Below are 23,695 nucleotides of genomic sequence, written 5' to 3'. Positions count from 1 at the left end.
GCAGTTGGCTTTTGAACGCGCTACGCCAAGTCGGCTGAGTTAATCTCCCCAGCATCTCTGTTCCTTCAGAGCAACGAACGATACTAATTCTGATACCGATTCTGATTCAGATTCAGGTTAACAATTGTGCCGAGAACGTGCCCAAGTGGCTTGATTTTGAGAATAGACTATATGCGCCGTCGTGTGTGTGAAAAGATCCCTCAATTGAAAGTGACAACAAACCCAGTGCCAAACTAAATGAAGATGTGCGAATTAATGGTCAGTCATGGACTCGACCGCGAGGTATAAACATCATTATTGCAGGCACGAACACATGATTCATGTGATTTTCCAGCTGTTCTGGGTTTTCATTAGTTTCGAAAGAGGTTACTTTTCGCTCATCAGTTAAGCTCAACTTAAGCTTAACTGAGATCGTGTTTTTAAGTGCTGTGCAAATATATAAAGCTATATGCAATGTACCAGCCATACTGTCATTGACGTTTGACTTTGGCTATCCTCTTCAAAAAACCCGCTCCGATCTGCGATTGAGCGACGACCCTCGTTGAAGTGCGGAGTCTGTGAAATTGCGTTCTGTATTTTTATTTTTAGGGGTCCTCTGAAAATTGCAGTCACGCCTCAATTACCAGACTCTTGTTCCCATTGAGTTGTCGCAAAAAAACGCGCATACATCTGTCAAATTTGCGCAGTCTGGTGATCAAAATGAGTTGGCTATCTGTTTCACTGACCCAAATTGATCTGAAAGCACACAGATCTCTTGACCTTTCATACGGCTTAGGTATCTTCGACGAACTGATTTTAAAGCAGATTTTAAATCAGACTAATTGCCAGCAAGGCCGTTTATCGTTGTTGAGATTGCTCGAGAATTCATTTCTAATTAAATTTGTATTGAACCCTAGTATTTCGACACTCGATGGCGAATCAAAGTCATGGCGCAATACTCGCAGAGCGCCACTCAGGGGCTCTTCAACTCGAGTGTTGGCAAAAAGCTAATCAATCATCCGCAGATTATCAAGATTTAATCAAACCACCAACTGCGACGCCGAATTACATATACATATGACTACAACTGCTGCTCTGATATAAACGGTGTAGTATTTTTTTTCGAGCTGGTTTTGTTTTTGGGCCTTATCGAGACTTGCTAATGGTTGAATCACGTCCTTTAAAGACCGAGAGACATGCGAGGCACTGCCTTGAATTTGAATGATTTTAGCAATGCGAATGATCTCACATCTGAATAGCAGCAGGTGTGGGTTGGTAACTAAAGTGTGGGTGCTGTCTGATAACTCCTATCTACCTCCTAACTATTAGTAATGCTACTTGTGTGCAAAACATATGCAAATGTCTGAAATAAGGGAGAGCTTGTTTTGGTAATTCATACTCGATCACCACGATTACAATTAGCACAATCATTGACGTCACAAGCGAAATGTTCACACGCTGGGAAAGACGACATTGTCACACCCAGAAGCAATTCAAAGCACAATGTACTGGTAAATGTAACAGGTAAAAAAAAGTCCGCACGCAAAATTAGCCGTGGATCCGAAATCAATTTCACATGATGGCGTAGCTTTGCTGCTATTAATCGATGGCAGCATAAGCAGCGTCGCCCTATCACTAAGATTCCTGGCGGATAAGATTTCATTGAAATTAAATAAGGGACACTAGCACCCAGTTTTGCAGTGATATGGCTCAGTTCACTAAAACAGCCCCAATTAATCGGTTGTCCATCATGGGACTGCACGAAAAGCTACGAAAGTTTCACCATCATCACAGAGGTCCCTGCCAGCGAATTTTAGGGTGAGCTTAGGGGATCTAGATAGTTATCTCCAATTGCTATCATTTTGAAAATTCCATATTTAATGATCATACCTAATAAAAGGCGATGTAATTAATTAAACACCTATTGGAAACGAAGAATGTGGTTTTTTTTACATTTTACATTTTGGGGTTCTGAAGAAGAATTTGCATGCAACATATACCCAAAATAATACAAAATTCCCAAAACTCTGTGGTAGCTGTGGTAAGCCTCTAGCTGAAAACAGGTATTATGTATGGTTTGCGATCAAGCAGGCGTTGCCCTTGCCTTCATCGGTTTTTATCTGGGGGTTCGTTGAGCAGTTTCATTTCGTTGCCAGTTGTTGTTTTATTTCGTTTCGTACAGAGCTCTCTAAAGTAGAAAATTCGAATTTATTTTCCCAACTCTGGGGTTTAATCCGTGTTTTGTTGGTCTTGCGAATTCGTGAAAGTGTGTTCTTTAGTCCGTGAAGAAGCGTGCTTCGTTTTCGCAGGTTTTTGCTAAATTGTGCGTGTATTTATTGGTTCCAATTATGAGTACCCATCAGTGCAGCCTGGGTAAGCTGGCCCGCCGAGGTGCCAGCCTGCAGATCACTCCTTTGGCCGCTACGATGCGGAGTCTATACCACACACGGAGCAGGCCATGTGTGGCCCAGAGCATGGCGCCAGCGGCGCAGCCCTACAACTTCGAGCGAAGCCGGGTGCGAAAGATCTCCGGGGTGAGGAAGACGATGTCCAACCAGATGCAGGGCATGGGCCCCAGCCTGGGACATGCCAAGGTGGCGCCCTACAAGCTCTACGGCAAGTCGCGGCTGTTCTCCTCCTCAAGCAGCCTCAACAGTCGCTTGCAGCACGAGCAGCTAGAGCAAGAGGAGGACGAGGAGGAGTACACGGGCCGGGTTTCCCAGCCCCCGCACACCACGGCCTCTTTGTCCGCCACCCAGCGGCGGTACAATCAGGCGGCAGGATTCGGCAAGGGCATAGCCATGCAAACGGCCAAAGACATCAGCCAGTCCATTCAGGAAGAACTAATGGTAGTGGACGCCGACACGCGCGACATGCTTAACTGCGATCCCAGTCGCAAGGCGCTGCGCGACTACCACGACCAGATGACCCAGCGGTCAAAAAACTCTGTCGACCCCATGCAGGGTTGGAAGCATCCAAAGAACCTCAAGTATCTCTCCAATCTCCCGGCCGATAGAAGTACCAGTAGCCCGGCAGTCCAACCCGAGGAGGAAGCCCAACGGCAGGTGAGGCCCCGTCGCCGCCAGATGATCATGGGTCATGCCACTCGCAATCTCGATGCCCTATCACATCTCCCGCTTCAGCACACTTCCGGACCCAGGTTCGAGATGTATACCTCCAATGCTAAGGAGATGTTCTCGGAGCAGCGCAGCGAACTGCGTCCGCAGACAAGTTGGCACAGCCCAAAGCCATCCGCCGAGGACAATCCCGAGGATCGGCTTATGGACGTGTCTATGGTCCGAGCAGAGCGCCCAGATATCACAGTGGCCAGGGGCCTCTGGAAGTCCGGGGAGGACGCACCTGCCGAAACGGATTCGTGGTACGAGCAGCCCAAAGCAGAGCGGGAATTCTTAAAGCAGACCTTCCTCGGCGGAGCCAGGAGTCGCCGGAAGTTGGGACAACCCCAGTTGGACGAACCCCATTACGAGGCGGCCGACAATACGGCCAAGATTAGTGCCTCCCAGCAGGTGATTAACCAAAGGTTCGCCGGCTTCCGCATGTCGGCAAGGGGCAATCAGAAGCAAATTATAGAGTCGGTGAATCCGACACCGCAGCTCAAGCCTCATCAAAGAGCCATGTCGGAGCCCCGGGATAAGCGAAGAAGACGCGGAACTGCGAAACAGGGCATCGAACGACAGGCTGCACCTCGGTTTGTTGGGGGTGACAGCCAACCAGCTGCGGAAGATGAGGTCGATAAAGAGGATTTCAGGGAGTCCAATTGGCCATCGCCCAGTAACTCAGTGCTCCCGATATCCTCTCGAAGCGATTCTCGCCTACAAACGGAGAACAGGTCGCGTGGTCGGAATGTCATGGGCGAGAAGCGGGGCCCCAAAAAGTCGGCTGCCACTGAACCTGCCGTGGAGCACAACGAAATCGCGATGCCGCCGGGTTACAAAAAGGAGTCGGCCGTCCAACGCCTGGGAAGTGCTTCTTCCAAGCACAACAGCCGCGCCTTAAACAGCTACTAAGCAGTTGTGGCACGACCTCAGCACTTCTGAAAGTTCACTTTGATTCCGACCATCGTCCACAATAGATAGCCGCCTAGCCATTTGGAAATTCAAATTCGGGATCAAAGCCCCTAAAAGTCAACCAAATTGAGGCCTGGAAATCTTGTCCGCCAAGTGTAGTATTTTCCCCGCAAACCTTAAGTAATTTAAATAAAATTGATTACAGTTGCGTAAATTACTGTAAGGACAACCTTTAATTTCTGCTCTGTCAAGAAAGTTTTCAATTATCGCAACATCGTCTCTCGATTGAGTTTCGTTGTTTCGAACCAATCTTTTCTGTACAGGCTTCTTCTGAACCCTGTCTTTTAGAAAAACGGGTTAAATTATCTGAAACATCTTTCAGCATTGTAAAATAACCATTTTTTCGTGGACTTGTGTTATCATTTACTTTTGTTCACTCCGCTAGTGCCTTGGCATCGTCGATCCGTTTTAATTTGTAGTTATGTTTTAAATCACAACAAGAGACACCCACAAAGACGGCAGACTCAAAAAACTGGCACTGCACTCCAAGTATAAAAGTATATTACATTCAATTGAAAACCCAACAACCAAATCAAAGCACCAATCTTAAAATGCTAAGTCCCAAAAACCCTTTCCAAAAACCAGCAGAAACTTATTTAAATACCTCATAGATATGTATTTTTATTTTGATTTGGATTTGATTACTTTACTTACTAGATTATGTTTAATAGTTGTACATTCATGTCTTGCTTGTTTTGCTAATATCTGCGTTTTTCATCAATCGTTCTCTAGGTGCTGTCAATGAGCACAGATGAATATCGCAAGACCTCACTCTTTGCCACAGGATCCTTCGACTTGGACTTCCCCATACCAGACCTGATTGGCAAGACAGAAATTCTTACAGAGGAGCATCGGTAAGTTGTCACTTGGTGAGATTTTTCCACGTTTGCTTGACTTTCAAATGCCTTTACTAAACCCTTTTGATTCTTAACTAATGACGGTTTTTCTCTACTACAGCGAGAAGCTCTGCTCACATCTGCCGGCTAGAGCCGAGGGATACTCCTGGTCCCTGATCTTCAGCACCTCACAACATGGTTTCGCACTGAACTCCCTGTACCGCAAAATGGCTCGTCTGGAGAGTCCAGTTCTGATTGTCATTGAGGATACGGAGCACAACGTAAGTTCAATCCCAACCTCATAGTAGAATGACATTTTAAAAGGTCAGAAAGTTTACTGTCCCGTTTAAAAGAACAACTATAACATGCTAGTCAAGTTCCACAGTTGAAAGTGTATTAGATCATAAATAGGCGCTCTTTCAAATATAGAATATGAATGATTTACTGGCCATTAATTAGTTTCTTTTTTTAATAAATTACAAAATGGCTTTGATTGATTATTCAGTCTGAAGTGGTAATTATTCGAACTCAAGCTTAGTGTAGTAAAGATTAGAGCAGTTAAGAAATGTTACACAAATTGTTTTATAAAAGCAAGTCAAATCGATTTCACAAATTCTTTTTTCTAATTTAGGTATTTGGTGCCTTGACCTCCTGCTCACTGCATGTGTCGGATCACTTTTACGGCACCGGTGAGTCCCTGCTCTACAAGTTTAACCCGAGCTTCAAGGTGTTCCATTGGACTGGTGAGAATATGTACTTCATCAAAGGCAACATGGAAAGCCTTTCGATTGGCGCTGGAGAGTGAGTTTGATGCACTTGATGCACTCCTGGCAAGTACTAATTTGTTGTTGAATCTATTTTCAGCGGTCGTTTTGGCCTTTGGTTGGATGGGGACCTGAACCAGGGACGATCGCAGCAATGCAGCACATACGGCAATGAGCCTCTGGCGCCACAAGAAGACTTTGTTATCAAAACACTCGAATGCTGGGCATTTGTTTAAGTGAATTTCTGTTGTCGTCAACAAACATATTTAAGGATGGGAGCGAGGGCCTCCTGTCGACCTATCTATCTAAATAATTATATGTACTTGTACTAAAAACCAACAACCTGAGAAAGATGTCAAAAGCTGGTGTGCGTCCAAGAATTCGTCGGAGCGATCCACACAGCCCTACCCGTAAATCACTTGAATACACCAACACCATATAAAGAAAGGATCTGCTCTGAAGAAAAATGCTTCTGAAAATTCGGTTCTCGGAAGCAAATGCGAGTTAGCTATGCGTTGGAACGTATTAATTATTTAGTTTTTATATCATATATTATTAAACAAAAGCAACTAAATTATGTGTTAGACTTAAACAAAACAAAACATGAAAAACCCAAAAGGCAGACTAGCGAAAACAGTTGAGGATAAAATTAGAGGTCATCACACATCTCCATGAATAATATGGCACACGCTTACACCCACATACGCTCACACAAACACATTAAGTTTAGTTCTTATTAACGAAAATTATAAACAACAAATTTTGAGAAGAAACTTATAGCAAAAAGCAGGTTTTTATCCTTTATCGTGTAAATTTCTCTCGTTTGATTTCAGTTTGAATTTAGTTTCGACCGATTACTTGCTAAAGTTATTGAGAACATTGTGAAAGAGCAAGCTAATGAGATGAGAAAAATAAAAAGAATGTCGATATAATTTTTAGTGCAAAAATGCTGAGATTGCAAGTAAAACTAAAGCAAAGATAACTTTAAACAAATTGACACTTATGTATATGTAAAAAAGAAGCTGAGAGCGAGCGTTTTATTTTTTAGTTTTACACGATATACATATATTTAATTATGATTATTTTTATGCTAATGATGTTGACTTCTACGCAATTATACTAAAACTAAAACAGAAACAACACCAGAATGAAATACACATTATTATACAACCAAACTGGCCAAACAGAGGTTTTACTTCCTCCGAGACCCAGAAATTTAGCTCCCAATAGATCTCTTCAAAATAATTTGATCGCCCCACCACCTATTTTGGTATGATATGAGGGTCCCAAGCAGGCGCACATTTGTTTTGTAGTTGTAACTTTTCCTTGCAAATATGGGTCACATACATATACGCAGATATTTCCACAGCAAAATCAGAATCAGGAACGTTGGCTTGATGCTGGTGTAAAAGGTTTTGGGGAAATCAAACCAACAAACTTAAATGGCTTTATATCCCTTTTGAGATACAATTTCAGTATAATTATATATAAATAAATTATATACATATATGTATATACATACATACGCTAATATATAAGTGTATAATGGTAAAAACAAACATAGGTATATGTAAGTGTAATTTTTGTAGTGTACTTGCGACCCAATTTAAAACCCCGGTCTCCCCAAGCCCCAGCTCCTCCAATCGATTGTATTGTGACCTCCCAAAAACCTTACGGCCACACAGCCGACTCAGAAACATATTCTAAATATTCAAATACACACGAGACGCTGGGAGGTACATTTCAAAGAACAAACGAAACAATATTGCTGATATTTTACACAGAACAGAGTTCGAAACTAACAAAAAGTAAGGTATTAAAAACATTTCATCGGAGTTCAAGTTTTTACTGGTTTAAAAGTGAAACAAAGTCACAAAACAACGCACACAAGCCAAGAAAATTGTGAAATTACTAAGAGATTGAAAATATTAAATGTAAAGATAATCCCAAACCGAAACGCAGAGAATCATCTAGGCATGCAACACTTTAGAGAAATTTTTAGCTGAAAATTTGCACGCACCCCTGCCCTAAAAATGGAAATATACATATGAAAATTAAGAAAATGGTGAACCATGCAACCCACGCCCGTGAAGATGTTATTTAAATGACATTGGCTAACAATTTTTGTGTAGTTTGCATGCGCACACACCTACAAACATTAATCTCTCTAAGAGTGGGATATAAAACTCTCAGCACGCATTAAACCAAATCACTTTCTTTTGAGGGCTCTACACAGAATGCAAACCAAGCTATGTAAAGGCTTGTTTTCTGAGAAAAAGTTACGATAACCTGAAATCGACAGATCGATCATCTTTTACTATACGCAAACTTCATTTAAAAACTTGAGACCAAAATACGTTCACTACAAAATATAGCATGTTGTCGAACTACCCGCTAACACTTTCGTACTGGGTCGAGCATAATAGTTTGTTGACAACCAGTCAATTATGTCCCAAACAAAACTCACATACGCGACCTAAAAGCTTTATGGAATATACATATGAAGTCAAGAAGTGTTTATTTCCTTAGACTATGAAACTTTGTTGATGAATTCATAGCTATGTATTTTGTTGTGCGTTAAGCAGTAATAAAGTGAATATGCAAACCATATGGAAAAGAAATGAATGGAGATAATTTTATATTGTAACTTCTGTCAATTAAATTGTAGACTGGTGCATATACCAAGCAAAAATGCGTCACATACGCCGCACATACATATAGTTGTTGCAGCAGGCACTTGTTTAAGCCATCAATGCATGATTTATTGATGACGATAGTTCTGCTCCCTTCAGTTTTGTTGTGAGTTCAATAAGTGCTTAGTATTGGTGTAATGTGTAATTCATAAATAAGTACCCAGATGTATATCAAACCTCATGGTTAGTTAATTAGTGTGGAATGCTTTTTGCACTTAGTGTCCGAATTTTTAGTGCTCTTGCCCATTACAATGTTGAGTAGATTGCAAACGTTTCTAGTTGTTGTGCACCGAAAATTAAACACAATATAATTCGCACAATTCAAGGAAGATGATATTCAGGCAATGCTGGCATTACCATATACACCATCTTAGAGATAGATTTGCGATTCCACCTTATACATTGCTGATTGTAGAACCGCGTGATTGTATAAACTCCACTTACTAGAGACCACCACTCTACCCAGGCCATAACTAAAGGTCCATGCCACATAGCTATGACTTGACGAGAGGGAGGATTTTACAAACGATATTGACAGAGAAAGATGTGAATGCAGCAGGTGGTTTATTTTTCTACCGATAGATTGCAAGCAATTGAGAACACAGTTGATTACTACACGAACAGCAGCCATTACCTAAATCGTGGTATATATACGAGAGGCATATATCTACCTAAATGCATACATATATATATATATTTTTGGAAAGCGAATCTAGTGTGTCTCGATGATATCGGCTAGCTGTATTCAGGCCGCGGCCAAGTACTAAGCATGCATATTTGCAATGGATAGTGATCAGAGTAAATGTTTAAAATAATAAGAGAATTCGAAAGTTTGCCTTGGTTGTTTCGTTTGAATGGAATGCATTTGTTGTTCTTCACTTATACTTAACACATTTTACAGATATCGGATTAATTCATGTGTGCAACTTGTATCGTATCTATTATATTGCATTCCAACAAAAGCAAACTGAAAAACTACAAAAAACACATGAGCAGAACGCAAGAGAATATATATAAATATATCCTATATGTAAATGTAAAATCAATAAAAAAATTAACTTTTCTGAAAAATAAATTGTATATTCAAATATCAACTTAGTGTGCACATTCAGTATTACAATTCTCACTATACCCGTTAGTTGTAGAGTAAAAGGGTATACTGGATTCGAAGAGAAGTATGTAACAGGTGGAATGAAGCGTTTCCGACCATATAAAGTATACATCTGTATATCAGGATCAATAGCCTAGTCGATCTGGCCATGTCCGTCTGTCTGTCCGTATGAACGCCTGTCTCTCCGCTTGATCTCGGAAACTATAAATATTAGAAAGTTGAGATTAGCCATGCAGATTCCTGAGACAAAGACGCAACGCAAGTTTGTTGCCATGCCCACTCTAACGTCCAGAAACCTATCAAAACTGATTTTTAAATTTAATGCCACGGCCATTTTAACCTCCCAAAAATGTTTTTTTTTTTTATTTGTTTTTGGTAATTTGAAATGTTGAACAATCTTGCTCGCACTCCCACTATCAGAATAACGGGTATCAGATAGTCGACGAACTCGACTATAGGTGTGTCTTGTTTGCATAACTTATTTCAATGAACTGAGGATGACCAATCTTAGATATTGATCAATACAAATACAAAACAAGAGAGAACGGTATAGTCGAGTTCCGCGACTATCTGATACCCGTTACTCAGCTAGTGGGAGTGCGAAGGAGAGTCTTCATCACTGACAGTTTTTGGCTGTTTGTGGGCGTTAGAGTGGCCATGGAAAAAAGTTTTTTGGCAACTCGATAGAAATTTACAAGATATCAAAACATTTTTCAAAAGTGTGAGCGTGGCAGCTTCGGGTGGTTTGTGGGCGTTAGAGTGGGCGTGGCAAAAAGTTTTTTGGCAAATCGATAGAAATTTACAAGACCAATACAGAAATGAAAAAATATCAAAAAATTTTTTAAAAGTGTGGGCGTGGCAGTTTTGGGCGGTTTGTGGGCGTTAGAGTGGGCGTGGCAACATGAATCGAGAAATTTGCGCTGCGTCTGTTACTCTGGAGTCTGTATGCTTAATCTCAACTTTCTATCTTTTGTAGTTCCTGATATCTCAGCGTTCATACGGACGGACAGACGGACATGACCATATCAACTCGGCTATTGATCCTGATCAAGAATATGTATATTTATATGGTCGGAAACGCTTCCTTCTGCCTGTTACATACTTTTCAACGAATCTAGTATACCCTTTTACTCTACGAGTAACGGGTATAACTATTGAAGTAATTTGGTAAGTATATAAGGGCTTAAATATTTTAATAACCATCTCTTATTCCAACTGACGCCAAATACCTATAAGTGACTGCAATGTTTTGATCTCTTAATAGGTTTAGCATCTATAAATCAAGTGTGAGTGCCTTATTTCCTTAGATCATTTCCAGATGCCCTATGCCCTATGATCTCTCTTGATTTTTAAGTACCCAGCCACAGCGTCGAATTCCTCGGTCGCAGCTCACAAGTTCGGATTCCCACTTACATCAGCTCCGAAGCTGCAGTAATCGTCACATATCCTAATAAAAAGGGTTCGGGTTAACAGACAAGTATATATGTCGGTTTCATTAGAGCATTAGAAATAAATAGATAATAATAAATTAATGACTGAGAAAATGTCAGTTAGCAGGGGTTCAATTTTATTATTCGTTTATCAGGGGTTTGTGTATTATTATTTACCAGATATCACAAATGATGTGTATTTCTCTGATAACAGTTACTTAGCTAGTGGAAGTGCAAAGGAGAAATTTCCATACTGACAGTTTTTTGCGGTTTGTTAGAGTGGGCGTGGCAAAAAATTTGTGGGTGTGGCAACATGAATCAAAAAACTTGCGCTGCGTCTGTCTCTGGAGTCTGTATGCCTAATCTCAACATTCTAGCTTTTATAGTTCCTGAGATCTCTATGTTCATACGGACAGACAGACGAACGGAGAGACGGACGGACATGGCCAGATCGATTCGGCTATTGATCCTGATCAAGAATATATATACTTTATATGGTCGGAAACGCTTCTTTCTGCCTGTTACATACTTTTCAACGAATCTAGTATACCCTTTTACTGTACAAGTAACGGGTATAAAACCGAAACATTTTTTAAAAGTGTGGGCGCGGCAGTTTTGGGCGGTTTGCGGGCACACACAATTTTTGGTACCATTAAAGATATGGACTAGTTTAACCCCATACAAAAAAAAACCAACCGTTCTGTAGTTATTAATTTACGCCAGAAAAAGTAGTAAAATTTCCCATAGTGCGTTAGGCAAAATGGGTCAACAAACTTGCGCGGCGTGTATATCTCTGGAGTCTGCTTACTGAATCTTAACTTTCTAATTCTAAATTATATCTAGTATACCCTTTTGCTCTACGGGTATAGGTTAGGTTAGGTTTTGGGCAGTTTGTCGGTGTAAGAAAAGGGGGGAGAAATCGTTATAAATTTACATGACTAATCAAAAAAGTAAGTATGTAAAAGTTTTTTAAAGTTTTTTACATTCAAGCTTTTGCTTAGAACAAAATTTTCAAAAGACGTCTTTTTGGCGGTGTATGTATATACGTATGTACATTTCATTAAAGAAACCATAATACAAAAAAAATGTATATGTGCGAAAATATGAGTGGACCAGTTTTAAAGATGTTGTATTTAAGACTCGACTTTTAACTTTAAGACGTGCACCAAATTAAACGCCTTTTAAAATCTAAACCTCTCCAACCATATACAAAAAAGGTAGGACACACGTGATTTATTAGCATAGGCTTTTGTTTAATATAAAAAATACACATACAATATGTATATGTCATAGATATACTTATTTCATGATTTACAAATAACAAGAGAACGTGTTACGGAGCAACATTTTTTTCGGTTTGTTATTATTTGTAAACGATATCAAGAATATGCCTAACAAGATGCATAAGAGTCTAAAGACTTATTGGTAGCCAGTAACCGCATTTCCACACGATTTACTAGCTTTTTAAATAATTTTGAGATAAGATGCAATGAGCGTCGCGACAGTTGCATATGTGATTGCATCTAGTTAACTTCTTTTTAGGTATAATACTTTGGCAGCCAAAAACTAAGAATGAGCTAGGCAAAAGGTCCTGACAAAGATGCAACAACGTAAAATTAATAAACAACCAACTCGGACGCTGACATGGCAGTAAGCTAATGGTTAATGCGAGAATGACTAAGGGAACGACTTAGAGAATAAACTAGGAGGCTTAACGATTAAAGGAGCTTTGAATAACTTTCGCAATGCGGGGTTGGCGCTGCGTCCTGTACGACGCTATAAATAGTTTTTAACTAGCTTTATACATGTGTGTTTGGTTGGAAATAATTTACACTTTTTGGTTGCCCTATAGCTGAGCTGCTGGCTTGGGTTACGTGCATATTTCGTTGCTGGTGGCGCAGGAATTACTCGACACATTCGCGTTCAGCGCTCCTGTTCCCGTGGACATGCTAGCCGGTAGACTGGGTGAGGATGAAGCTATGGCTGCAGGTGGTGTGGTGGTGGAGTCTGGTTCAGTCCGTTGGGCTTTGACTTGAGCTACCAGATTGTTCGTCTTGCTGTTTTCCAGCTTGGCCCTAATTAGGGCCTCCTCGCGCTCCTTGGCATCGAAATACCAAACGGTGATGGCATAGCGGGTACGGTGAGCGGGCTGCACTTCGTGGGGATTTCGAATGTCGGACCAGAAGAATATCAGGCGATCAAACTTGGGCTCAATATCCGCCACTGTGGTTCCCGGTGTTGGTCGAATTCTGTTCATAGATAAGAGTTAGGTTGATGTTCAAGGCACAGATAAGTTGATTAATCCTACCGCAGAATGCCGCCACTTTCCCGCGCATCCCAGTTTATATTCAGGTAGTATATGGCCGTTATAACGCGACCATCCTTTTGAGGATTGTCTACATGCATGACGTAGTGAGTTCCAGATCCTGGATAACAGGCGACCATTGCCTAAGATTAAGGAATCATATATCAGCTTTTTCCCAATTGTATTTCCTCCGCTTACGCTTACCCTCGTGCGCTCCCTGATGTGGTAGTTGCCCAAAATGCCATTATCCTTTATCGTATTTACACGGTACACCACAGAGTCAATCTGAAAAGAAAAATTAGATTAGACATATTTCGGCATTCAGAGTAAATAATAAAAAAAAATCAGCTGTTGTAGCTGCTTTCTGACTTAAGTAAGCACGAGTAAGTAGTATTTTTTTTTCGTTGCTCACCTGATTGGTCAAATACCAAACATTGCTGCAGCCCGGCTCATTGCCACCAACCCACTTAATCTTATCGCCTCGGATCTTGTCACCGCGCACCGCGGGAACATCGGTCGTCTGGTTGGTCACCACTTGTCCATCTTGGAAGGCTCCTGCGTTATACATGCTTCGAACCTCGTTGAGGATCTTCAGACCCGTCTCCATGCCCAAGAAGTCGTCCACAACGGACAGGCCATACTGGTTCATGTCGCTGATGATGTTGCGGCACAGATCCTCATAGCGGCGCTCACTGTAAAAATCGGAAGGAAAAATAGATATTAAGTCAGTCCAAGCATTTCAATTACGTTCCCTTTTAGTAGAGAGACGAAGTGAAAAAAGTATATTAAGTATTCAAGGCCGATAATCTGTAAAAGAATTAGAGATGCCGATGTGAGTAAGGTCACCTTGGGGAAACCCCTGCATCTAATTAACCTAGACGCTTTTCTTCGCTATTTTTAGCACAAAAGTTCAATAGCGCTTAAGCTTTTTTACAGGCATTTGAGAAACTGGTACTGCAATGCATACAATTTTACGACCTTTTTATGATGCGCCCATAAAACCAATATTTTCATACATGTCGGTGGATCCGTCCCAGTCACGTAGGCCATCCAAAAGTAAACTGACCCACCCCGCCGATTGTCCCAGACTATCACGAAATTCTGGATAAGCAAAGCAAAACTACACATTTCGAAAAAAACACACAGGCTAAATTAAAGCATAAAGTCAAATCGTTGTTGCAAAAATAAAAATATTTTTAGGAATCCCGCAATGGGAAAGGAAAGAACTTTGAGCACCCAACGCAAGAAATCAAGTTCGGTCTCACCAATGTATTAATATACGAATTCCAAATCAATATATGTCTAAAGCTTAAGATACACGAAAGACGACATTGAAGATCACAAAGATCTTAACTGGTTTTATTGACATTCGCAGTGTCCAGGCTAATGCAAATGATAATTAACAGTTTATAAGAGGTGTATAATCCAGAAGAAAAAATAATTGATACTCAGCGCGAAAAGCAGTTATTCTAAGAAAAGTTTGTGACCTTAGATTTAAATGTATCAAGCATGTGCGGCGATTTCAGCCAAGACAAACACAACCATTAACCAATATGTGCATTTATAAGCAGGTTTGTAGGGTTTTTAAAATATTATACAATGAGTATTGAAAAGTTTTTTTTTACAAAAACCGTTTTTATTAGCCCTATAACTAAAAAAAGTATTATTCAAATTTAAACTTAACTAATTTAAATTTGATTACCTAAGGAAAATAAATAATAATATCCTTAACTATCATGTGGCAACTATTATTTCTTTCGCTAGTGGCTCCCATAAATTCCAGCCTCATTATACATTTGTTCCTTAGAAACTTTATTTCAATATTTCAAAGATCATTACCGCTTGTCCAGAAGTTCCCGAAAGTACTGCTCAGCATTGGCAGGATGTGCAGAGTGTTTAAAGAAGTTTTTATAGTCTGTGGTCGTGGAGGTTATCATTTTGTCCTGATTAGTCAGCTTGCTTTTCACTGTTATCACAAGAATTTCTTAAGTCTGAAGAATATTTTTGTATCTTCACAGAGGTCTCGGTCGTTGTTGAGCAGAGAAAGGGTAGTGAATTAAATTTCTAGCATTTAAATTGTTCCATAATCCCTTTTCGATACTCCGAATTGGTGGCTTTTCTACAAAGGGGTTTTCAAGAAGTTCACGCACAACTGAAGAAACTGAAATTACCCGCGACTTTTATGCAAATGGGAGTCTCGATTACAAGAGGGAAAGAGAGCAAGTTAGAGGGATACCGGCGGCTATATCGTATATTGGTGCAGTCGTGTTGGTGGGCAGGTACGAATAATTGCAGTTTGCATTTGTTGGGGCCAGCTGCCTATATACGTATTTTAATTTTTGCGTTGTTTCACTAGCAGATGTTTGTTTTGATTTGCCTTGGCTTATGCACAGTTAGTCACGTTTGTTTATCGGTCAGCTTCGGTTAACTAATATACATAAGTGAAAATTTGAAGCAGCTAAAACGAACCGCACTCGTCGCCGTTCGTTTTCCGAATGCGATATAGAGGCCCTCTAATGCGGGAGCACCGCAGGTTGCTCTCGCCGGATATCGATTGTAACAAAAGAAAGAGCCAGAGAGTTTTGAGAGCTGGTGAAATGAATCTAGCTATTTTATGGCCAAAAATAGTATACAAGTGCTCGATTTACCTTTTGTTTACCGCAAATGTAGTTAACGTTCCATCAATTAAATTAATACATACAGCTGCGAAAAAAAAAATAGCACCACTTGCCCAGTAAAACTTTGAATAAGTCTCCTATCTACAATTTTGGGTTTAAAAGGATCTGAAATACCTTTTTAGAAAGGTTAAACAATTCACTTTTTAGAAAATAAAAAAAATCACAATTGTTCTATGAATTCTTAACTTATTTAAGGAACTTTATGAAAATGACAAAAAGGCGAAAAAAATAATAGCACCACTTCATAAAAATGCTTTAAACATAAAATATAAACTTAACAGTAACAATTCATTAATAACAAGTGATTGTATATTAAACTACGCGATCCATTAATTTAGTATTTGGTAGTGTATCCTTTATTAGCAATAACAGCTGCGCAACGCTTTGGCATGGAGTCAACCAGGTCTGCACCGTTTGGGTTATATTGCTCCAGGACTCCATAATCACGGTCCATAGGCTTTCGTTATTAGTTGGCTTAAAAGCTGCAACTGCCTTTTTAATATCCGACCAAAGGTTTTCGATGGGATTGAGGTCTGGCGACTGCGCAGGCCACTCCAGAACATGAACTGATTTATTTTGGAACCATTCCTTGGCTTTCCTGCTGGTATGCTTGGGGTCATTGTCTTGTTGGAAGACCCATTTTAGCGGCATATCATATTCAGCAAAGGGTAGCATCACCGTCTCCAAAATATCCACATACACATGCTGATCCATTATGGTTTTTATCCAATGTATTGGTCCAACTCCATAGTAAGAAAAACATGCCCATACCATTACACCGGATCCGCCGTGTTTAATTGCTTCTACTGTGTCGTTTGGCTTATATTCGGTGTTCCTAGGGCGCCTTACATTCGATAAAGATCCATTGCCACCAAAAAAAACCACCTTGCTGTCATCTGACAATAAAAAGTTCGTCCATCTTTCGCAGGGCCAATTTAAATGTTCCTTGACGAACTTAATGCGTTTGGGTATGTGTCTCCCATTTAAAAAAAGGACCTTTCCTTGGACTACAGCCTTTTAAACCATGTTCCCTTAGACATGTGTGAACTGTTTGCACTGTTGCGGATATGTTGAGATCCTTTTTCAGTTCGGTAGGAGCTTTAAATGGATCCTTCTTGCTCTCGGGCACTAGCCTTTTGAAGAGATGGGTGCCCAATGATTGTTTTTTCCCACGTTTTTCGGGATTCTCGTTGTAGGTGATTACATTTCCTATAATTTTGTTTGAGCATTGAAGGATTTGGCCAATATTTCTAAAAGATTTTCCTTCAGAAATGAGTTTTTTGATCAAGTCAAGTTTTTCTTCAGTACAGTGCTTTCCACGTCCCATTTTAATGATTTTTTTAAGGAAATTTTTTAAAAATCGTTTTCGAAATAATAGAACAAGTGTCAAGTTTCATAACCACATGCTTTTTACCAAAGCAATCCTTCGATTATTATTGATTATTTGAAAAAACCGATAGTGGTGCTATTTTTGTTTTCGCCTCATTTTAGACCTTGCCGCCCAAAAAAAATTATAAAAATGAAGGTATGAACAATTCAAATTTTTTTTTCATTTTTGGATGGGAAAATATCTAGCATTATGCGAAAAATCAGTATTTGGTTCTATCGGTACCTTAACCTTAATTTATTTGATCGATAACAAAAAAAGGTATGGTGGTGCTATTATTTTTTTCGCAACTGTATGTATTTGCATGCAATACCCCTCGATGTTTTAAAAAGACGGTTGAGAATTGGGAAAGGTAACTATATATTAAATTTTTATTAATAGCTTAAAACTAAGCCAGTATTTGTTAGTTAGTTTATTGGTTTCAAATGGAATATACAATCATTATACTTGTCACCCCTTTTTTAATTTTATGTCCCCATTCCGCCCATATATTGTAAATCTTAGGATTTTAGAATACAATCATTTAATACGATAACATCCAGACCAGTAGAAAAAGCTTTAATCTAAGTTCATTTGCTTCAGCTATTCTCTAACCGCCTCCCAGAGCCTGGGAAGCAGCTAAAAAATCGGAGGAGAAGCAGTCGCTAGAGGCGATAAGCAGCACCTTCAAGGTGTGAGCAAATAACGAAAAATTAGGAAAATTCGTATGTACGTACATAGTTAAAAGGCAGCTGCAGATAGCTAAAAGCCATGCTTTACGAGCAAATTAGAGGATCCGATACTCGCAAGGTTCCAGGAAGCGAGGGAAGCTACTCGTCCCGCTTGCCCTTCAAGAGAGTTCAAACACACTCTGCCAATGCAAAGCAAATGCAAGCGGAAAAGCAAACAATAAGGCAGAAAGACAAGCGCAACAATCGTCACGTAGCCCAGCACACATACCAATGCCCAATTGGCACACGCACATGCGAGCGACACACACAAACGCAAAGAAGCCACACGCACAAGCGTTAATGCGATAGCCAAGTGAGTCAGAAAGAGAAGGTCGCCAGCTAAGGGAGTGCGAGAAGGTCAGAGATACTATAGATATTTAAATAGGTTGATACAAATATCTGCTAAAAATGATTTAAAGACACACTAAGAAAGATGATCTACAGAACGGCGGAAGCTAGGCGAATGTACAAAAACCACACAATTGGGTCAACGGCCCAGTTCAAAGTCGATGCCAAACAAAGTGCACACTGAGAAAATGGGGAGACCTTTCAATTCACCATGAAATAAATAAACTTCTCTAAAATCTGAAAACTTGCTAAAACCAATATAAAGTCGACAAAGACGTGTTAAATCAGTTATGCAATTGGTGACGATTAAAGTTAAGATCAGAAGTATGTTATAAAATAATGACCCTTCTATTTTCATTTCTTTCTATACTTTATTTTTTGGTTCTACCCTTAGCATCGCAACAACCATAAGACCATAAGTTAGCTTCTGCGCGAGGAGTTCATAATGTATGCTTTTTCACTCCCACAAGCACTATGGCCACTAAACTGATTTCTTTAAGGGCATGCATACATACATATTTCCGTGTACATTGTAATGATCGATTGGCGCCCGTTTCGTCTGTAATGTATTACGTGCGACAACGTCGACTGCGGCACGTGTACCACACCAGCCCTTTTAGTGGGCGGAGAACCAGCTGGGCGACCTTGGTGACGTGCGTCTGCCTACGTATGTATATAGCTCGCTCTGGCTCGCTTCGGGAGACTAAAGGCAATACTTTCCACGCAATTGGAACTGGATCACATACAGATGTACATATGTATGTACATAGATGGAAGAAATTGCAAAAAAAGGTTCTTTCTTGGATAAATGGATAATCGACAGAATTTATTTCGATCTGAGTAAACTTGATTAGATTTATACTGGAAAATACTTTCACCTTCATTAAAAACTACATTAAACATCCAAGAAAGTTCAAAAACGACTGAAAAATACGCAACTAAGCTCTAAGTTGAACGAACTCCGCTTCAATATTAACCAAATTATAAAGTCCTAGAGCAAATATAACCACCTGAGAATGGATTAAATGCGCAACAGTATTGTTTGTTTTTCCCCAGAGAGTTGCTTGACAGGCAGACCAGCAAATTTATAAACAATGCCGGAATTTTGCAAGCCCCTCAAAATGAGAATACGTCGGGCTGACTGCGCTAATTGTTTGATAAAGAACAACAAATCCCGCCGCAGATTGAAATCCATGAGCTAAGTCAAGCGCTTAACTTTGATAACACGATTTAAACGATCCGCTTGCGTATACCCGGCACGTAGGCAAATCGCTCCGGACCTCCCTGCGGAACGGACCACCCACTTCTGGCGATAAGAAGGTAGAAAACAAAGCGGCTACACTGCACCTGACGAAACCGATTTAGGACAGTAAACCAAAATTATGAAGGATACCAGTAGAAAAAAAATATATAAGATTCATAAATGTTTCACTTATTGGCTACTGCCCAACCAAGAGCACAACATTTAACTAAACATTGTTATTGAGGCTGAGTCATAAGCCAAATTGGCTAAGAGCTAAAATTACGAAAAATTTCTATATTTCTTCCGATGTGTGCAGTTCATTTTTGTTGTATTTGTTAATGCCGGTGCAAAGCAAAAATAAATAAGCGAGTATCAAAACTTTAGACGCAACAAACTGCGCAACAGAATAATTACAAAGTCAGCACACTCCGCCCGGAAGAATGCGTCGCCGACTGCGATTACAAGTGCTTTTAGATCGGGCATGGGCGCCATATGCACTATGCGGCTGGGCACGTAATTCCAAAGGTTAATACTCGACTTGAGAGCTGCCATCTCGGGACAGATTGGTGAATTGTTCTGATATTAATTTATTTTAGATATTGATATTAGTGTTTGTCTTCTAATGAGTGCTTTCCAAGTTCCCAATTGTATTGAACACCCATAGCACAATAATGATCTGTATGTGTTTCAACAGCAGTTCCGAAAACGGGGAATACTAATATTTTCACTATTCGAAAAGAAAACAAGAGAGAACGCTATAGTCGAGTTCCCCGACTATCTGATACCCGTTACTCAGCTAGTGATAGTGCGAAGGAGAGTCTTCTACACTGACAGTTTTTGGCGGTTTGTGGGCGTATCAGCATGATTCGACAAACTTGCGCTGCATCTATGTCCCTGGAGTCTGTATGCTTAATCTCAACTTTCTAGCTTTTGTAGTTCCTGAGATCTCGACGTTCATACGGACAGACAGACGGACGGACAGACGGACATGGTCAAATCGACTCGGCTATTGATCCTGATCAAGAATATATATACTTTATATGGTCGGAAACGCTTCCTTCTGGCTGTTACATACTTTTCAACGAATCTAGTATACCCTTTTACTCTACGAGTAACGGGTATAAAAATAACCTTTACTGTTATACTAGTCTACCCAGACAATCAAAGCCGATTGTGAGAGTTTTAAAACTATTTGAGTAAGCACGCAAACGTGGTAACATCAGATAATTATGTTCAATGAGTGTTTCCAAACTTCTGCTTTGCGTTATATAACCTTTTTAGATGGTACACGCTGTATGTCAACAACAAATAAATTAGGTGCTAAAAAGCTTAAGGATCACAAAAGCCATAAACTGCAACCACATATGAGCGATATGTCATCATCTTTGTGATGTTTTGCTTTTGATTCGAGTGGTTTTTCTGGAGTGGGCACGTAACTGCTTATCGTTAATTGATTGCAAACGCAACTTCTAAGTAAACGGTCGGCTTTCTAATCGAGGTGTTTGTTTTAGTTGGTTAGTTATTATTTAAAATAATAGGTGATTGAATACCAGATAAGCACGTTCAACGTTCGAATAAACAATATTTTAAAAAGTCAACTTTTTGATTTCTGAAGAACTAATTGGTTGCAAGTATGGGCGTAAGATGGGCAAACGATTCCAGATATCAAATTTCAAAAATTCGATTATACCGTAGCCAGCTTTGTTGAGCTTACCGAGTCGTTTGGGTGTTTTCAAGTATGCAAAGAATGATGCCCCAACTGATTTTGAACATAAGACATCAATATCTGATTAACATTTTGCTACTTTTTTTTGCTTGAAATGTTCATACTATTGTAACATTACATTGTAACATTGTAATTACATTGTACATTAATTTCATTACATACATGGAGTCTTTGGATCGGTAACCCGAACTTGGAGTACGATCGCCATCCGTGTCCTGTTAGGATTGTAGAGGTTTGCGGCTGCGCTTATATGATTGGCACCTTGGGAGGATCGTTGTCCCAGTATCTCAAGGAAATCGGGCCATGGCCAACAGTGCTGCCATGCAGCATGGACATGCTTGAAGAAGCTGGAGGAGCATCGGATGCATCGGATAGAGGAGCCAAACCGGAGGAATCGCTAATTGATCATTGATGACCAGCAAATGCAGAGATCCCAGTGGGAGACATCCGTAATGAGTTCGAAAAAGTCAGCTACTCCCTTGACTCAGAATCGAACTGGGTGCTGGATAAATGTCGGGCATACAGGGTCGAGACCAAGACGCTGCAGTACATGCGGTATCTATGTATGCAGTTGAGAATAAGGAACTGGGTCAACTGAAAAAGCCAATGCACTCCTTGCATTATTAAAATTCTGAGAACCGTTGAATTATTTGGCGGTGAGTAGCTAAGTAACGCTGCTGCATTGCAATTCCTAGAAGGTAACAAAATTGCGTTACGGTGTTGCCAGCTCTAAAATGGAGAGCCATAATCGTCGAGTGAGGCCTGGTCGCGCAAGAGAAAGAGAAGATGATAGCAAAGAGGGAAAAGAAACATGTTCTCATTTACGGATTAGAGACAATGGCGAGACACTTGGTTTAAACTTTGCCGTGCTCGGGACTTGCTGTGCTAATAATATGGTAAACTCTGAAAATATGAACTATCCGATAAGTATTTGTGTCAGTCTGATATTATACTAAAACATCTAACATACGTACCTTCCTGATCCCATGAAGCTGGCATCCGCAAGTCCGATTTGATAGCTGGAGCTCTTTTCGCCATGATGGTGTTGCTGCTGCTGCCTTTGACCAGCTTCCGTTTCTGCTGCGGCCGCCTTCTCCTGGATGCCCGGCTGTCCGAGGAGATTCAGCAGATTGTCTACTTCGGCGGGCCAACTCTGCGCCTGGTGGGCAGGCGTCATCATCTGGGCGGTGGAGCAGTTGGCGCCGGCGCCGCTGCCCTCCAGATTAGCAGATGCCACCACTTGTGCCAGTGGCTGGAATTGCTGCTGCTTGTTGTTGTTGCTACTGTTGAGTTTTTGGCGGGTCAGGAGGCGACACTCGGTGCGGTGGTCGGGCCAATGGAGGTGCTGGTGGGCGGGGGAGCAGTAATAGACAGCCTTGCACTTGGCGCAGCGCAGCAGCTGCTGTTGAGTGCTGCAAATGGAACAGCGCGGCGGGTCCATTGCCGATTTGGATCCGGAGTGGGAGCCGGAATGGCTAACTGAATCCCTGACCTTTCCGCGACCCCTGCTCATAGCATTTTGTGGGAGAGGAGAGCCAAAGGCGATGACCGATTTTAACCTTGTAAGCTCTCCCAGCTTGTTTACCCCACCTCGCCTTCTGACACTGAGGTAATCACACACACGCGCTCTCAGATTATAACTAATTGTTATCAATGCGATTTACTGCACTTGGACGTTTTAGCCAACATTTCAGTTAGGTTATTTTAATCACGTAGGCCACCGAATTAGCTAAATAAACAAAAAAAAAAAAACACACAACGCACACACACAGACGCACGGGCAGCTATAAGTGCGTTGTTGTTGGTTTTGCCTGCGAGTATGCAAATTTGCAAGCCGTTTTTAGGTTGGAACTTTTCACCCTAAATACTGTTTAATGCTTTGTCTTGGGCTCCAATTGATAAAAAAAGTAAGCGCACTGTGCAGAAAAGGGAGAATTCTTAGCTCAGCAATAAAATTTCTATTTTTTAGCGATGGGCGTCAACCGATACCCATAGTGGAACCATTTAAATGTAATCGTTGTACAGCACTGTTACTGGCTGGCAATCGGTTTCGATAACGCTAGTGGTGAAAATTTTATACCGACACTTAAATACCACCCATTTCTAGGAACGGATATCAAAGCTTATTATTTCATTATTATTATCATTTAATGTGCGTCAAATTAGCGCGATGAGTTTGCGCAGACCTCTTATTGTTAATAAAGCGGTTCATGATAGAAGGCGGCAAATGCCTTGGCAAATGCCTTGGCAAATGCCAAAAGTGGGGACTTCCAGAATCATTACTTAATTAGGCCTACATAAGCCTATAAGCACGGCATTCTGCGAGTGGAGATATTCCTTACTTAGTGGGGAGCAAATTTTTTAATTGCATATTTTGTATACTTTTTTGAGTTTTAT

The 23,695-nt window shown here is 40.6% G+C and overlaps 3 protein-coding genes and 2 long non-coding RNA genes across 32 annotated transcripts in view; 4 read left to right on the top strand and 1 right to left on the bottom strand.

Annotated features, from left to right (window-relative positions):
- The window catches only part of LOC120451040 (TLD domain-containing protein 2), a 69,558-nt gene extending 60,104 nt beyond the window's left edge, over positions 1–9,454 (top strand). For 24 of the 26 annotated variants that reach the window (XM_039634379.2, XM_039634381.2, XM_039634383.2 and 21 more), the window contains 4 exons: positions 4,800–4,921; positions 5,025–5,184; positions 5,535–5,704; positions 5,768–9,454. In XM_039634379.2, coding sequence (XP_039490313.1) covers positions 4,800–4,921; positions 5,025–5,184; positions 5,535–5,704; positions 5,768–5,903 — 588 coding nt within the window. In that variant the 3' untranslated portion in view covers positions 5,904–9,454. Of the gene's footprint in view, positions 1–222; positions 283–4,799; positions 4,922–5,024; positions 5,185–5,534; positions 5,705–5,767 lie in introns of those variants that run through there. The other 2 variants (XM_039634393.2, XM_039634392.2) reach the window with 2 other exon arrangements.
- Positions 2,117–4,202, top strand: LOC120451042. The gene has a single exon (XM_039634396.2). The coding sequence runs from the start codon at positions 2,328–2,330 to the stop codon at positions 4,005–4,007; it is 1,680 nt and encodes a 559-aa protein (XP_039490330.1). The 5' UTR covers positions 2,117–2,327; the 3' UTR covers positions 4,008–4,202.
- Positions 9,455–12,133: 2,679 nt separating the features above from the next.
- On the bottom strand, positions 12,134–23,300 carry LOC120451026 (egl nine homolog 1). Of its 3 annotated transcripts, none has more exons than XM_039634354.2 (5): positions 22,273–23,300; positions 13,619–13,898; positions 13,411–13,491; positions 13,210–13,349; positions 12,134–13,150 (listed from the first exon to the last, which is right to left on the bottom strand). In XM_039634354.2, exons 1-5 carry the CDS (start codon positions 22,809–22,811, stop codon positions 12,772–12,774), a joined length of 1,419 nt encoding a protein of 472 aa, XP_039490288.1. In that variant the 5' UTR covers positions 22,812–23,300; the 3' UTR covers positions 12,134–12,771. The 3 variants fall into 3 exon arrangements, with proteins under 3 accessions (XP_039490288.1, XP_039490290.1, XP_039490289.1); XM_039634356.2 differs by lacking the exon at positions 22,273–23,300 and adding an exon at positions 21,461–22,110; XM_039634355.2 differs by lacking the exon at positions 22,273–23,300 and adding an exon at positions 15,046–15,706.
- Positions 13,897–14,519, top strand: LOC120451031. Its single transcript, XR_005616339.1, has 2 exons — positions 13,897–14,038; positions 14,108–14,519. It is a non-coding gene; the product is annotated as an uncharacterized LOC120451031 (long non-coding RNA).
- LOC120451030 lies at positions 17,455–19,201 on the top strand. The gene is made up of 3 exons (XR_005616338.2): positions 17,455–18,653; positions 18,724–18,776; positions 18,830–19,201. It is a non-coding gene; the product is annotated as an uncharacterized LOC120451030 (long non-coding RNA).
- Positions 23,301–23,695: the final 395 nt, after the last annotated feature.

This window comes from Drosophila santomea, chromosome 3R (genome assembly GCF_016746245.2).
Source record: "Drosophila santomea strain STO CAGO 1482 chromosome 3R, Prin_Dsan_1.1, whole genome shotgun sequence".
In the NCBI taxonomy this organism is placed as follows: Eukaryota; Metazoa; Arthropoda; class Insecta; order Diptera; family Drosophilidae; genus Drosophila; species Drosophila santomea.
This window is presented reverse-complemented; position numbering and strand designations above follow the sequence as displayed.

What these genes read in the sequence shown, in the direction of transcription:
- LOC120451026 (XM_039634354.2), bottom strand. Translation starts at nt 22,811, where the DNA reads ATGAGCAGGGGTCGCGGAAAGGTCAGGGATTCAGTTAGCCATTCCGGC. An exon ending in AGCTTCATGGGATCAGGAAG is followed by an intron (nt 13,899 to 22,272) that starts GTACGTATGTTA and finishes CGATTTTTACAG; the next exon opens with TGAGCGCCGCTATGAGGATC. An exon ending in GAAAGTGGCGGCATTCTGCG is followed by an intron (nt 13,151 to 13,209) that starts GTAGGATTAATC and finishes ATCTATGAACAG; the next exon opens with AATTCGACCAACACCGGGAA.
- LOC120451042 (XM_039634396.2), top strand. Translation starts at nt 2,328, where the DNA reads ATGAGTACCCATCAGTGCAGCCTGGGTAAGCTGGCCCGCCGAGGTGCC.